Source organism: Cryptomeria japonica, chromosome 6, assembly GCF_030272615.1.
Source record: "Cryptomeria japonica chromosome 6, Sugi_1.0, whole genome shotgun sequence".
In the NCBI taxonomy this organism is placed as follows: domain Eukaryota; kingdom Viridiplantae; phylum Streptophyta; class Pinopsida; order Cupressales; family Cupressaceae; genus Cryptomeria; species Cryptomeria japonica.
Genome location: NC_081410.1, coordinates 126,034,357 through 126,050,017, shown reverse-complemented (window position 1 = coordinate 126,050,017; position 15,661 = coordinate 126,034,357). Strand labels below are relative to the sequence as shown.

The 15,661-nt window shown below is 35.9% G+C and overlaps 1 protein-coding gene across 1 annotated transcript in view; it reads left to right on the top strand.

Moving 5' to 3' along the window:
• The window catches only part of LOC131040442 (DExH-box ATP-dependent RNA helicase DExH15 chloroplastic), a 214,516-nt gene that overhangs the window by 93,907 nt on the left and 104,948 nt on the right, over positions 1 to 15,661 (top strand). The window contains exons 6-8 of the mRNA XM_057973365.2: positions 3,455 to 3,629; positions 4,249 to 4,848; positions 4,979 to 5,257. Coding sequence (XP_057829348.2) covers positions 3,455 to 3,629; positions 4,249 to 4,848; positions 4,979 to 5,257 — 1,054 coding nt within the window. The remainder of the gene's footprint in view (positions 1 to 3,454; positions 3,630 to 4,248; positions 4,849 to 4,978; positions 5,258 to 15,661) is intronic.

Here is a 15,661-nt window from a genome sequence, read left to right as displayed (position 1 = left end):
AAGATGTCCCTAGGCATGTATTTGAATAGCTTGTGACCATCAAAAGTGAAGATTTTGAGCTAAATCTTGAATTTCGCTCCTGACCCTTCCAAAGTGTCCAGAGCGAAATTCTAAATAGGTCTTGTCCTTGGCCATGGTCTAGAGCAATTTTCTCCTTTCAGGCCTTCTTGAGAATCGAACAAGTGTTCTCTTCATGAGAGAAGAATCCAAAGGTGAGAATCATGGCAAAGCAAGGTAAGAAGAAGATGGAGTTCAACCTAAAACAAGAGAATCGCTCCTGACCCTTCCAAAGGGTCCAGAGCGAATTTCTTCATATGACACTATTCTTTGCTCCAATCTACAAGCTAGTGCATTCCCAAACAATTTTGAAGCCCAAAGATTTGTTCTTAATGACTTAAGGGATGAAAAATGAAGCTAAGTGAGGAAAAACAAGCAAATCATGAATTTCGCTCTTGACCCTTCCAAAGGGTCCAGAGCGAAAGTCTTATAGGGCCTGGCCCTGGAAAGGGTCCTGAGCGAATTTTATTATAGGGCCTGTCCCTGGAGAGGGTCTAGAGCAGATTTCACTATAGCGCCTGTCCCTGGAGAGGATCTTGACTGAATTTCATTCTAATGCCTCCTTGTTGATGATTTAAGGTAAGAAATGCTATGTTAGAATGAATATATTATGTATACTTAATCATCTTTTGTTTGTTTTGCAGTTCAACAAAATCAAGTTCGAGGGAGACCAGGCCAGGACAAGGGCGACCTCTTCAAGTTTCATCATTATCGAGGACACTTCAAAGGCATGGAGGAGGACTCAAGGTGCTTCTAAAGCATTGGAATACTTCAAGTGTTCGAGGAGTTGCAAGCTATCCTCAAGACCTCATTCTACCACATGAAGAAACCACAACATGTTAAGAAGAAAGATCTTATAAACACTTTAAGGCGAGGTGAGCTACTAGAGAAAGAAAACTTGATACAGAGGAGGATCAACCAAGGCACAAACACAAGACAAGGTGGCATCCCAGTCACTATTCCTCTAGTTGGATAGGTCCACCTCAACATGTCCAGATTGAATGTACCTGACTCACCAGTGATGGCACAAACTTCGAGGCACCTACCCCTGACATTTATTGGTCCACACTTATGGAATGTAATTTTCTCATTGGCTAAAGGAGTTTGTTGTAACAAACCCTAATTAGGGTTTTCATTTTGTAACCCTAGCCATTGATTGTAAATCAATCAGAGCCATTGAATTGTAAAGAGCTCCCTATATAAAGCTCGGACTCTTCATTTGTAAGGGTTAATAGTTAATAGTTAGTTCATATAGGTTAGAATAGCTAATGATTAATAGCAAATAGAATAGCAATTAGAGTAGATTAGGAGGAGAAAGCAAGAAATTGTTGCCTAAATTGTAAATGAACTCTATTTTCATTGAAGTTAAGGTGAAATGTGTTCTTTCTTGCAATATGCATGGTTTCTTGTTGATTCTTCAATTTTAGATGGTAGATAATTAGATTGAATGGAGAAAAATTGTTGAATGTACTCGCGTCGAACCCGCCTAGTCCAAACCACTAGCCTCTTACTGATTGTAAGGGCGCCCTGCGTGGTCAACTGGCATCGAATGAGCTTAATCTCGAGTTGTTACACATCTATTGTTCATGCATTAACTTCAATGATGATCAGTGTTTGACAGTGATGATTTGAACATCTTCAAAACTTTCCTAAAAGATCGCACTGAGCTGGTGTCGAATTGTTCAGTTTGATGGTAAGACCTAGCCCAGTAGGAATCCACCTAGTCGTTCATCCATCTTCTCGCATTCTAGGTCTTAGAGTAGACTTTCTGAGCTCTGTATCTTTTGACATTTCTTTATCTTCCAGCTAGTAGATAGGACTTGAGTTCCAGCAAATCAGACACTCAGTCATTCGAATGTAAGTCCCCTTGTGATTCCAGCATAATCACACATACTGCAAGAGCTTATCCACAAGTAGAGAACCTACATACAAGAACCTTGGATTTGCCTTGATTGATCCTTCGGCGAAATCTTCAGCATTCGGGGAAACTTTGTTCAAGAGAGGATAAGATACCTTGGTCTTTTATTCTATGTTCGCATGTGCATGAAAAACACATCAACAGATTATATGAATAAGAAAAATAATAATTGAAGTGATCTGATGCTTAATGGAATACATTTGATGTTATCTTATACATTGCAAGTGGATGGTGTCTCCAAGAGTCATGTTTAATGTCCTTTAGAATATTGATTAGTTATAAGTTGTGAGCACTGTCATTAGTCACCCAAACTCATGTCTCTTCCAGAAGATATCGATTAGTGTATTATTTTGACTATGGTAATCGGTGTCATTAATTAAAGTACAAGTTGCTGTTGCTTACCTTCTATTTATTGATAACTAATAATATCCTTGCCTTCAACTTGATGCTGCTTACCATCTACATGTGGCCTTATTTACTTTTGGATTCTGCCAGGTCACTGTTTACTTGGCTGGCAATATGTCTTGATTATGTTCTATACATGTTTGCCTTATATAATCGCTTTCTTTAAGACAGCTTCTTCATGCATTGTTGTCCATAAATCTTAATTACTTTAAGACTTAAGAAATTAGTCTTTATTAATTTTTTTCTGCATTGTTAATATAAATAAATTATAATTTCATTTCACCATTGCCTTTGTTACTCCCTTTTATTTGTTATCCGAGCTTTTATGCAGATTTTGATTCTTGCCACTGATATTTGATAACTTATATATTCCAATTGCATCATTTATTACGACATTCAAGAATGCTTGTAAATCATTGATTGTCATCTTGTAAATGTTTGTACTTCATTATAAAGATAATAGAAGGAGCTTTCTGAATATTAACAACACTTGATAGAGACTTTTTGGGGGCATCACATTTTACTTTCTTTTGAGTTTCTACCTGAAGGATCTTAGAAAAAGATTTTTTCACAGTTTTAAGCTAGATAGTGGATTTCACACCTCTAATTTATGGTTGAGGCCCTTAGGATTATCAACAAAATGATTCACTTGATATTTCTCTGGGCATGGCGGACCATATGTCTATCAATGAGTCAAAGACAATGCCCTGTGCCTATGTTCATTGACCGTCCCTTCTGTCTAATTTTAAGGCATCTATATCATGCTTTCTAAGAGCAGTTTTTGGGTCACTTTGCAAGATAGCTCTTGGTAATTTGGAATGTTTAAATGGTTATCTTGTCCAATCAATATCCAGAACCTTTTGTATACATAAACATTTTAACGAAACTGCAATTGTGCTTTTACTTTTCAGAGCATATGAAGAGGATACATCATTACCATTTTCAGTGTTATAAAATTTATTATAATATTTTCTTCCCCCATGTGCTTCTCCTTGACACTTTTTATTATGGAAATCTTTGAGTCTGTACATGCATTTTAATCATTGGCTGATTCCGTTGTTACGATTAATACAGGAGCCTATCAATTACAAGATTTTTGCAGAAAAATAGTTTGTTCTCATATGATGATGGGACTAAAAGACTTAAAGGTAGGAAGGCAGAGAAAAGGAGATATCATAAGGAGAGTGCTAGTCATGGAGACATTTCAGAGTTGTCAGAGGAAGATATAAAAACTATCCGCCGATCACAAGTATGAGCCAAGCACATGTTTTTGTTGTTTTAAATTTATGGTCAGCATCAGAGTGTGTGATTATAATTGTAATTGAAGGAACTTAGTATTATGTTTACCCACGCTTGCCATGAAAAGGGAGTGGAAATATTATCTTGCAGAATTGACTTTCTTAAATCATGCAAGTTGTAGTTATTGGAAATATTGTTGAATTTCGAAAATTTACTCCTTTGAATCACTTACACTCAAAAGACATTTATAATTTTCTAAAAGTTAATAGTTTGAATAAATTCAGTTTATTATAGAAAATTGGAAGAATCCTGTCAGGTTAACATAAACTAATGTACAAAGGTCAGTCAGCTTATTTGGTAAACTTATAAATAATAAATTTAGTCAAGTTATAACTTGCAATACATGATTAAAAACAAGTGTAAGGAAAATTCCAGAATTAATGATTATCATTATAGGTGAATGTAAAAAAATGAATTTTATCAAATATTTTTCAGTGTAGAGCATTTTCTTGGAATTCTGAGGAATGATGCTCCATTTTTATGCTAAATGCATTTTGCAGTGAATATAAAGCAGGCGAGTTTGAAGTTCATTTTATGTTCTTGAATTAGCTTGTTCTTCATTTCGCCAGGTTCCCCTTGTCAGTGATACCTTGATGCATCTTAGGACCAGGGACATGCTTCCTTCTATTTGGTTTGTGTTTAGCAGAAAGGGTTGTGATGATGCTGTTCAATACCTTGAAGATTCTGGGCTTCTTAATGATGAGGAGCAACTCAAGGTTGATTCAGCATTGAAGGAATTTCAGGCACAGTATCCAGAAGCTGTGAGGGAGAATGCTGTAATGTATCTTCTGCAAGGCGTTGCTGCTCATCATGCAGGATGCTTGCCACTTTGGAAGTCTTTCATTGAAGAACTATTTCAGCAGGGTCTAATTAAAGTTGTTTTTGCAACTGAGACACTTGCTGCAGGCATAAATATGCCTGCGAGGACAACTGTTCTTTCATCTGTTAGCAAGAGGGGAGACAATGGACACTCCCTGTTAAGTTCAAATGCACTTCTTCAGATGGCTGGCAGAGCTGGAAGAAGAGGTATTGACAAGGAGGGGCATGTGGTTCTTGTTCAAACTCCATTTGAAGGAGCAGAGGAATGTTGCAAACTTCTTTTTGCTGGTCCTGATCCACTTGTTTCACAATTTTCTGCTTCATATGGAATGGTTCTAAATCTTCTATCGGTATGTAGTTATAAGTTAGAACTAGAAGGTTTTGAACTCAGACAGTTTACTTCTATAATTAGTTTATTGAAGTGGACATTTTGATGATTACTTTTTTTTCTCCCTTAACACAAAATTTGTGTGTTTACAGGCTAAAAGATTGACTCCCAATGATCAGCATCCTAATGGGAGCAATGCAGTTCATATGGGGCGCACGTTGGAAGAAGCCCGGGCATTAATTGAGCAAAGTTTTGGTAATTATGTCAGTAGTGAGGTCATGATAGCAGCAAAAGATCAACTTGAGAAGATGCAAAGGGAAATAGAAAATCTGGAACTGGAAATTAGTGATGAAACACTTTATGAAAATATAAAAGCCAAATTGTCAAAAGAGGAAAGTTCAATTTTTTTTGTTCTGCTGGAACAGCTGAAGGTATGTCTCCTTTACATTTGCATTCTTTCCTGTTCTTCTTTGTGTAAAGAACCAGGAAGAGGAGAGTCTGTCCTTTTTATTTCATTCTTCCATGGTTATCTTTTATCTTATATAGTTTTCTTCTAGCCATTATTGAATAAATTTCTTTTGAGAAAATGCATTTCTAACTAATTATGAAATGAAAAATGCATTCTGAAGAACTTTCAAAGAAATGTATCTAGGAGATATGGATTAATATTCACAGACAAATCAAGGAGAAATATACAGAGTGAGAATAGAAACTTGACACATTATAATATTATATACTTAACTACTCATGTACATCAGTATTACCAGATGAGAGGGAAACATAGTGGGAGCTCCCCAAAATAATCCTTAAACACAACCTCATGAAGACCATAAGTGCTGACAAACTGGTGTATTAGACTATTTGTTGATAATAATCCACCACCTATGGATTGGTCTTCTCCTAACAAAAAATGAAACTAAGTCTTACAGGGAAATAACATAGAACAGGAGATGCTAATATCTCTATTCATTTTATCTTTAGTCTAGTAATTATAACATAAGCAAACTATAGAATCAAGTTCACGTTTTGTTGCATACGTAGACTGAATAATAGATCTTTTGCCAATACTTTATAGTGTGGAATAGAGACTTAGTAACTGACTTAAATAATTGAAGGTTAAACACTTGTGAACTAATCTATATATATTTAGATCTAATTGCAATGTTGAAGTGTTCATCTCTGTTGTTGTTGATAATATGAAATCCTGCAGGTGCCCAGGTTTGAATAAAGACACCTGAAGCTGATTTAAGTACCTTAATCTGATATATTCCATAAAATTTGTTTGTATTTCAACATAATGATCAAATTAATCTCTCTTTGTAGTTACTTTAATGCATATATGCTTATAAGTTATAAACTTTTCCAGAAGATAGGAGTTTGTAAGTCTATTTGGTAATACACTACTCAATAGAAGTGATGTATAGGAACCTGTTGTGATGTTTTCACACATCGCCCCATTGCAAATGGGTACCTGTTGGTGTGTTTTTTATGCACACTCAACTCAGAATAAAATACCTAGAGATATCCTATTCTCTCTTGATCAAAATCTTCTATGTGCTAAATAGCCGAACTGTGTGATAACAAAGACGACTCTAAAGTTCCCAAATTCATACGGATAGTCTCAGTTGGTTCGTTGTGATTTTAAGATAATCTCAAGGGGGACTTACATAATTGTTTAAGGAGCTAACTGATCTAAAGATTTTGCTGATTACTGACTTTTTTTTTTTGAAATAATTTTGCAATAAGTTCTTTTCAATCCTACTTCTACCAAGACTTGGAAAAAAAAGGAAAAAGGGTGATGGTTTAGGAAGATAATTCTAATCCTAAGCTAATCCTATGAACTCTAGAGACAAAAATTGTAAAAGTGGAATTTGAAACAATTCTTGTTTCGCCGAATTCAACAAATACACAAGAATGGTGCTATCTTCTAAGGAATTCAAAAGATTTTCATATCATTGATAGTCACCAACATTTTTGAACAATGGATATAGCAATAGAAGTCAAGTTTTCATTTAGGGGTTTAGGCTAACTTTGCAAAATAATTGAAAATTATCCAATAATAAAAAGTATGAACACATTAACTCCACAGTAAGCAGTTTTATCAAAACCTTCATTCAATCTGTCAACTTGGAAAAAAAACCTATTCCAATGAGAGCCAAGACACCATGCTAGCTTGCAAAAGTAGACGAAGATTCACCAACATTTTGAACAATGAATTATGTCTATTACTTAAGAAGTATCATTACAACAATTTCTCTGAAATCTCTCTCTTTGCAAATGAGAAGAGGAGGGTTTATATAGGCACCCCATTACAAAGCAATGACCAAGATTGATCTAAGATCAATGGCCAAGATTAAAACATCAAATACTAAAAAAGGCAAGCTAATATAGTTATCCAAAATGGACCAATGAGAAATAAACAACTAATAAATCCAACTCTCTTCTAGAAGCAGGCGTCCCTTATCCTTTTCTTTGGCAGCAGATTCAATGAACTTGGTCACTATGGGGTCAACCTCTTCCATTGGGACACTTGGGTAGTATGTCAATCTTGTATTCCATCGGTCCATTTGTAAGAACCCTTACTAACTTTGCCCTTAAATCATTGATTTCTACCCTTGGGAATTTTGTCAAACACTTGTCTTGCAAAGTCTGTACTTGCTATTATGAGTTTTCTGTTTGTATTGTTTGGGTCTTGTACACTGCAATTAATGTTTTGAATGCCTCTAACCATGAAAGATTGACTAACAAAGTCATAGAAATGATATGCCACTTGATTTTGATTTTTAACATGCATATAAGTAACTAAAAATAACAACTACAGCGGCTTGACAAATCATCAAACACTTGGCATGCAAACTAGAAATTATGTGGCAGCAGCATAATGAAGTTTTTATTAGTTATTCTCACACCAAATAGTTACAAAGGTATAACATGTAATTTCCAAAACTTATGACAGCAAAATTAGAGAACCTGATATGTAAAATGCTTGCTGCAAATGATGGTCTCCACTCTTCAATGGATTGCCAATTAAACGCGTTCCTGCTGTAGCGACAAATAATTTGCCAATTAAATGCCTGATTTCTTAGTACTGTAGCACGTCACTATTCACGCCACTGTAGCGTTTCACTATTCACGGATTACTGTAGCACGAGTACTGTAGCGTCTACTGTAGCGCGGTTACTGTAGCGTCTACTGTAGCGCGGTTACTGTAGCGTCTACTATAGCGCGGGTACTATAGCAGCAATTGTATCTTGAAATGATTGCTTCAATTCTGATTTTTAATGGCTGCCAAATGAAACTGTAGGTTTGCAATTGATATATATTCGAAAATCTGCATACCCTAGATGTCTTCCCTTCTTTTTAAAGCCCAAATAGAACTCCAGAATGAAGCTCTCCTGAAATGCCAAATTCAGTGGATATTTCACCACCTCAAATGGTTGCAACACTGAAGAATTGTCGCTCTCCAATGGTTGACTGAATCAGAAACCCTTGGCTTCTTCTCCCAAGTTCATAACAAACAAATATCAATTCTTTGGATGGATAATATAAAATGAGCTCTTAAGTCCCTTTTTATTCTTTCTTATGAGAGCTCGAACACTTTTTTGGCCAATGTGGGATTAAAGACATATTCACACATTATAATATTAAAGTGACTTTATTATTATAAAGTTACTTTATAACTTTATAATAACATTAAAATATTTAAATAAATCACTTAAGTCACTTTTAATTAAATTAATTAAATATAAAGTCACATTTTTTTATTTTATTTTATTTAATGACTTAATAAGAAATTAATTTAATCAATTTCTCCTTATTTCTCCACTTAGCCTTCGGAGAATGTAAAGGCTAAGAACTCCACTGAGATGCTAAAAAGGTGGGGACATTACACCATTTCATCTTGACATGTGGCAAAAGTGGCTATCCAATCTATTTCTAGTTTTCGAAAACCATCCTCAATGGACAGGAATGAGGATGCCTTTCTGGAATGTTGTTTCTGGATTGGATTTGCAAAAGTGAAGAAGTTGCTTTGAACTTTGGCTTTCAAGTTCTCTACATCCAAGTCCCTATCTCAAACTATTTTCTGCTCAAGCACATTGGAAACTATGATGAAGACACTACCTTGGACAACTTTGATTATTTCTTCTATTCTGCCACCATCAATCTTCATCTTCTCCATGACTTCTCCTCTAGCCACCAAGGCCTGATACCATGTGTTGAAGTCATATGATGTTCCGGCATCAATTACATTTCCATTGACCAAGTCATGCTCAGGATTTCTTTTCAACACTTTCAAACATGGAATTCTCTTTTCTTGCACATTTTGAAAGTCTTCCCAAAATTCAGCTTCTGGATTCTATATATGAATGAAGAGATCCAACCATAGACCTGTGCTAGTTCTTCCACAAATTTGATGGCCTTGTTTGCAACTTTTGCAATCCACTGGTTGGACTTCTACAATGGCTTTCCTTTTCATTCTTGCTAGTAACCAATCTGGTATTGTTGGCTGTTCAATGTCATCATCTTCTTCATTTCTCCGATTCCCTTCACTTCTTTCAATTCCCCTAAGTGCGGAAATCATTCCCTCTTGAAAATCTCCTTCCAAGATATCAACTTATGTATTCTCCAATTCCTCATCCATTACTATTACTAGAATATCAAGGCCGTCAGGAACAATTTCCTGCTGAATTGGTTCTTCATTTGGTTTTTTATTTGGTTCTTCACAAATTGGAGGAGGAATTTCCATCTCAATTTCTAGATCACCTGCAATTGGAGCTTTGTTCCTATCTGTGGATTAGCCAACTTCTCCAACCAAAAAAGTGCTAGTAGAAGAAGATGCATTGTTTTCTCTTTGTTTCTTACATATAACTACCTTATTTGAAGTCTTCTTTCTTCTTGGCCTTAGTGAACTCTCTGTTGTATCCTTCCTTTTCTTAAAAATTTCCACTTTTTGGTTTCTCAGCATCGTGAGTCACTTCATCCTCATCGGAAGAACAAGAATCCATGCTTCCCATTAAATCATAGGTGAAGGCAATATTCTTCTCCTTCAGTTTGTGAATTTTCTGATCCACCCACCATTTAGTGAATTTCATGATTGGCCTCATCAATGTATCCAAATCTGAAAGCTCAGGTCCAGACCAATTTGTTGTGGTAAGAGGTTTATCTTTTTCTTCTTCATAGAGTAGCTGGATGAAATTTCCATCATCCTCCAACTGATTTGCTATGGGGAAAAGTTAAATTGTTCTAATCTGCAATGTCCCCTACTAAGTTTACACCTATTATAACAATAATTAATTTATTTTAATATACTTATGACTTCAACTAAATTGATTAGGAGACAACTCTATTTTTAGCTCTTTCCTTAACATAAATCAAATCATTGATATTCCATAGTTTTAAATAATTTATCAATTATTCATGAATAAATTGTCAATCCACCATACTAGGCAATTAATTCTATTATTAGATAATTAATTGTATCATCCATAATTCTTAATGCAAAGTTCAATCCTTGTTACTACTCCAGTTTAAAGGAAGGAGGAGATGACTATCTTGCCAAGTGCTTAGATACCATACTCAATTGGCTTCCTCAAAGTTTAAAGATACAAGGCCTTACCCTATCTTGGGACTATGTCCTCAAGGTTTCTGGGACGTTGATCCCTACCCTATCTTGGGAATCATCCTATTGGCTGGATTTAGACTGCCCCTCTTGGAAACAACTCAATCCCTTCTTAAATACTGACAGTAATAACATGATTCAGACCATAAGTATACTAACTTCTCATGTATTATGAATATATATGAAATCAAGTATGACTGCCATACATATTGCAGTCTATATTAATATTACTACTAAATTCTACATAACAACATTATCTGGATTCATAAATTAAGCATACATATTCAACACATCCCCATGCATACCACCAGGAACCAAGATGCTAGTGCCTGTAACTTAATAAGAGTTCTGATCTGATCCAATCCATTGTGATGTTGTTGGATGCTTTTATTATTAAATTCTATTTCAAAGTGGGAACATTACATGATCATGCTTACTGATATCTTGAACCACATTCTCCTTATTTCATATTCATCAGCTGCATTGGCCCAAAAATTCTCAAGATCAACTATGTGTCTATACTTCCTTTTGTTTATCGTCCCAATATGGTGATGGGGATCAAATTTGGACCTTGATCGGTAAAAGGAGAATGGATGCCATTGCATATCCACATCTGCCTTATCGGCTGCCTATGTTGATGGACATGATTCTAACATCTTTCGAATGAACAAGGGAAAAGAAATTTCAACCTTCTTCTTGCCTCTTTGGATTTTCTCATATGTGTTTAGCTATCCGATGACTTCTAGTAGTACCATTTTATTTGTTGGATATCTTGGAAGTTTGTATGGCCATCCTGTGAAACCTTGGACTCTTAGGTATGTGAATCTAGGGAATCAGATGTACCAAGATCCAAATCTGCTTATCAAATCTTTGGCCTCTTGTGTGAAGATCCCAAGTCCTCTACTGAAGTTTTTTGGGTTTTTTTTTTTTTTATTTTGATCTTTTTTGTGTTTTTGATATAAAAAGCAATGCAAATGAAAGATAGAAATACTTAAATCTGAAAACTAAATAGATACAGGAGGTAACAATTGCAGAAACTATATATTTTCTTTATTAAATTATATCTTGAATCTTTATACACATTTGCATACCCGATAAAGGTTGAACATATATATTCTGGACTTCTGCTGGTAAAAAGCAGCCTCAAGTTGAATCAGTTCTTCCAAAATCTGCAGTGTAAGCCTCCAAAATTGATGCCAATGTGTTCTCCAAGGCCTAGCACCTCCTCACTAATTTTCTTGCAATTTTTTATGCCCTCCTCAAACAAAATCGCCCTCCAGACAATGGCGCCTCCCTTGCTACATATTATGGCTGCAAAAAGTAGGCTGTATAGACTTAGAAAATGTGCCAATAATTACGGATTCTTAGCCTTATGATTCTTCTTCTGCCCGGCTCCTGAATCTGATTGAAAATTCTGAAATTTATTCCTCCAATATGCACAAATTTGACTTCTGAATGAAGCCAACTGATTAGCAGTCTTCAGATGATATTTCACAACCTCAAAAAGCTGCTACAATGAAGAAGCTATGCTCTCCAATGTTGAAAAAGCTCTAGATTTGTAGAAACCCTCATCCCTGTTCTCCAATGCTCAACAAATTCATGAAATAAGTTTGTCAAATGCCAAAAGAATGAGTTCGATTTCTCCTTGGCAAACTTTATATCTCTTCATGAAATCGAACTTCTCAAAAAAAAGCATTTAATTGGCATTTAATATACATAAGTTTGCACATTGATATTTTTATATTAATCCCCTTGGCTTAGGCATCCAAACAAATAATATTATGGCCCCCTTTTAATGATGACTTGACCCTCAAATTATAACATTAAGTTATAACTTATTAAATCTCCTTTTAATAATTAAATATCATTTAGGCCATCTAAACATTAATAACTCCTTTAATATTCATTATTTCTCAATCCCGTCTGAACTAGGGGGTCAATCATTGTATCCACTGTGCACCTGATTGCCTTACTAAAAGTAGTAAGGGTCCCTCTCAATCTTCCCCTGACTTACTATAAATAGTAAGTATGATAAATTGAGCCCTAAAATCCATACAATGCCAAATCTGAAACTACTGAGCTCTAGAGTAGAAAGTAACCCATTCACTGACTAGGTCTTTGCCTCAAAGGACCCTCTATCCAACCCCATTAGCCTACAAGGGTCATTGATAGGCTATTCTTGCTAAGTAACTAATGTCTAATTAGGAGGGAACATCATAGTCTGCCCTTCCTGAAATTGCTTGTCCTCAAGCAATCTCAACTCTGGATGTTGCAGAATATCTTCACCTTCCTAGGTAGCATCCTCCATCGGCAAATCCTTCCACTTAATCAGATATTCCTTGATGAACTATCTCCGTAATTGTCTCTCTCTGAAATCCAAGATGGCCTCAGGAATTAGGATCAACTTCCCTTCATCACCCAGGGGTGGTAGAACTGCAGAAGGAACAACATGATGTCCTAACGCCTTCTTGAGGCGTGACATGTGAAAAACATTATGCACTTTGCTGTCAGATGGTAAATCAAACTTATAAGCCACCCCACCCACTCGTCTGACAATCCTGAAAGGACCATAGCAGTGTGGCTTGAGTTTCTCTGCACCACACTTCCTTAGAGTGGATTGGTGATAGGGCTGTAGCATCAAATACACCATATCCCCTACCTCAAAGGATCACTCAACCCTCTTCTGATCCACATACTGCTTCTACCGGTTTTGTGCTTTCTGAATATTCTCCTTAAGAGCCCTCATAATGTCGTGATTCTCCTATAACAGATTCGCAGCACTTGGCACTCTACTATCACTCTGTAGTAAATCAAGGAAACTAGGTGCCTCATACCCATACAATGCCATGAAGGGTGTCATCTGAATCGACATATGGTGAGTAGTGTTATAACAGTACTCACAGAGATAAGTCCATTTCACCCAAGCTTTCTGCTACCGAGCTATATAATTTCCGAGGTATCGTTCCATTCATTTGTTTACAATCTCCATCTGACCATTTGTTTGTGGGTGGTAACTAGTTCTCGAAGTAAGCTCGGTTCCACAAAGTTTGAATAATTCTTGCCAGAAGTGACTCATGAACTGACTATCCCTGTCGCTGACAATACTCTGAGGTAAGCCATGTAACCTGAATACCTCGCGGAAGAATAACTCTGCAACATGTGCAGCTGTATATGTAGTTGTGATCGAAAAGAATGACCATACTTAGTGAGCCGGTTGACAACCACATATATGTAGTCTCTACCTTGGGCCTTCGGCAAGCTCGTAATGAAATCCATAGACAAACATTCCCACTTCCTATCAAGAATTGGAAGTGGCTGGAGCAACCTTGCAAGATAGGTATGCTCCTGTTTATTCTATTGGCAAACTGAAATATCCCTTGCAGTTATTAAACTGGATATGGAAGGAATATTGACAAACAACTAGCAGACAACCTGCTGTTCTAGTTTTTTGTCTGTACAACCTGCGTGTTATGCAGTCTGGGCAGCTAGTATAACTTGCGTGTTATGCTGAAAAAATGCTCATAATACACAAGGAATATCATCGAACAATTGTCCTACAACCCTTAGACCTGCTGTTATCAAAAATCTGATTGCTTTCTAATGGTTGCTTGTGGTTGGTCTCATGGACTTGAACATTTAGTTGCAAAGACTTCAATTGGAAAGTGAATTTGATAGACCACATGAAGAAAAAACATATCTAGAGCAAGTGCCAATCATCATTACAGCTAATGACATTTTGTCAAACAATTGCTATGCATCTCATATGCTGTAAATTACATCAGACATATAACTCCAATTTTGAATACTTTATTGAATGCATTTTAAGTACAAGCTATCAAGCTACTTTGGATTACAAATATATGCATACCCAACAATAAATGACCACCTATAGCAGTAACACTATGAGATCAGTTTGGCAATGTAATCAACTTCATTCTGCAATTTGAACCTGTTTATAACATCACCCAATGTTGAAACTGAAGAGGCAAGCAATATCCAAATGATGGAGATCTCCTAGTGTCAAAATCGTGCCCAATCAGAATTCATCCCTGTTCCTGTACGTTTCAGATCTGTAATAAATAGTTTGCAGCCTCCATCACCCCCTTCCTTGCTTCAGAAATTATCGCTATCTCCTCCCAAGCGGATTGCCAATGCCAAAATAATCTGATACATGAATGATTGTCTAGGAGCAAAATCGTGGAGACTTAACAGTCTGATTCGACTTATCTTCAGATCTGATATAGATACTGAATTCTTCTTATTACTCCCATCAAATGCCCCTAATGGTATCGCCCTTCACTCCTTATGCCTGCACTGTCCTCTAATATATGATTTGATGCTTCAATGAATAAATAGAAACAAAATCGTGGAATATGGTTGACTGATACAATTTGTTCTCAGAATTGATTTGTCAACCGAATTCTTCTTATTGCACCTCCCAAAAACTCCTAATAGAATCGCCTTATGCTTCCAAGGCTAACACTGTCCTTCACTGTTTGTTACGATGCTTCAACAAGGAAATATTAGCAAAGTCGTGGGTATGGATGATGAACCCGATTTTCCCTCAGACCTGCAATTAGGGCAGCCACCTCCCAATTTTCCACCTTCAATTGATCTTCACAGAAATCGCCTATTTCCTCCAATAAGAATCGATGCATTAAGGAGACCCAATATGATTTGACACCATGAACCTCACTACCATGTAGATGCACAAACTCATTAAGCACAATATGGAAGACTGAGTTATCTCCCACTCTCAACTACAACCCCTCAGATGGTCTTTCACTCCCTCAGTTATGCTATCAATGGGAGTTTTTCGTTCCCAAAGACAATAGTTCGTAGACACTCTGTGCTTCTACAAAACTCAATTCAATATCAAAAACCAATCCAAAGCTGCCTTGAAGCTCAACTAGATCTCCTTTTATACTTTTTTCAGTCCATCTCTAGAAGCTTCTAGAAATAATATTAAAATAATATTATTTCACTTAAGTGACTTTATGATATAATATTTAATTAAGTCACTTTATTAAATTAATTAAATATAAAGTCATCTTTTAATTTTTAATTTATTTGATAACTTCATAAATAATTAACTTAATTTTATTAATTAAAATAATTAATTAAGCTATCCATGAAAAATAATACTAATTTGGACAACTTAACTAATTAAATTAATTAATTAATTCCTCTCCAAAAACGAGGACATTACACAAAT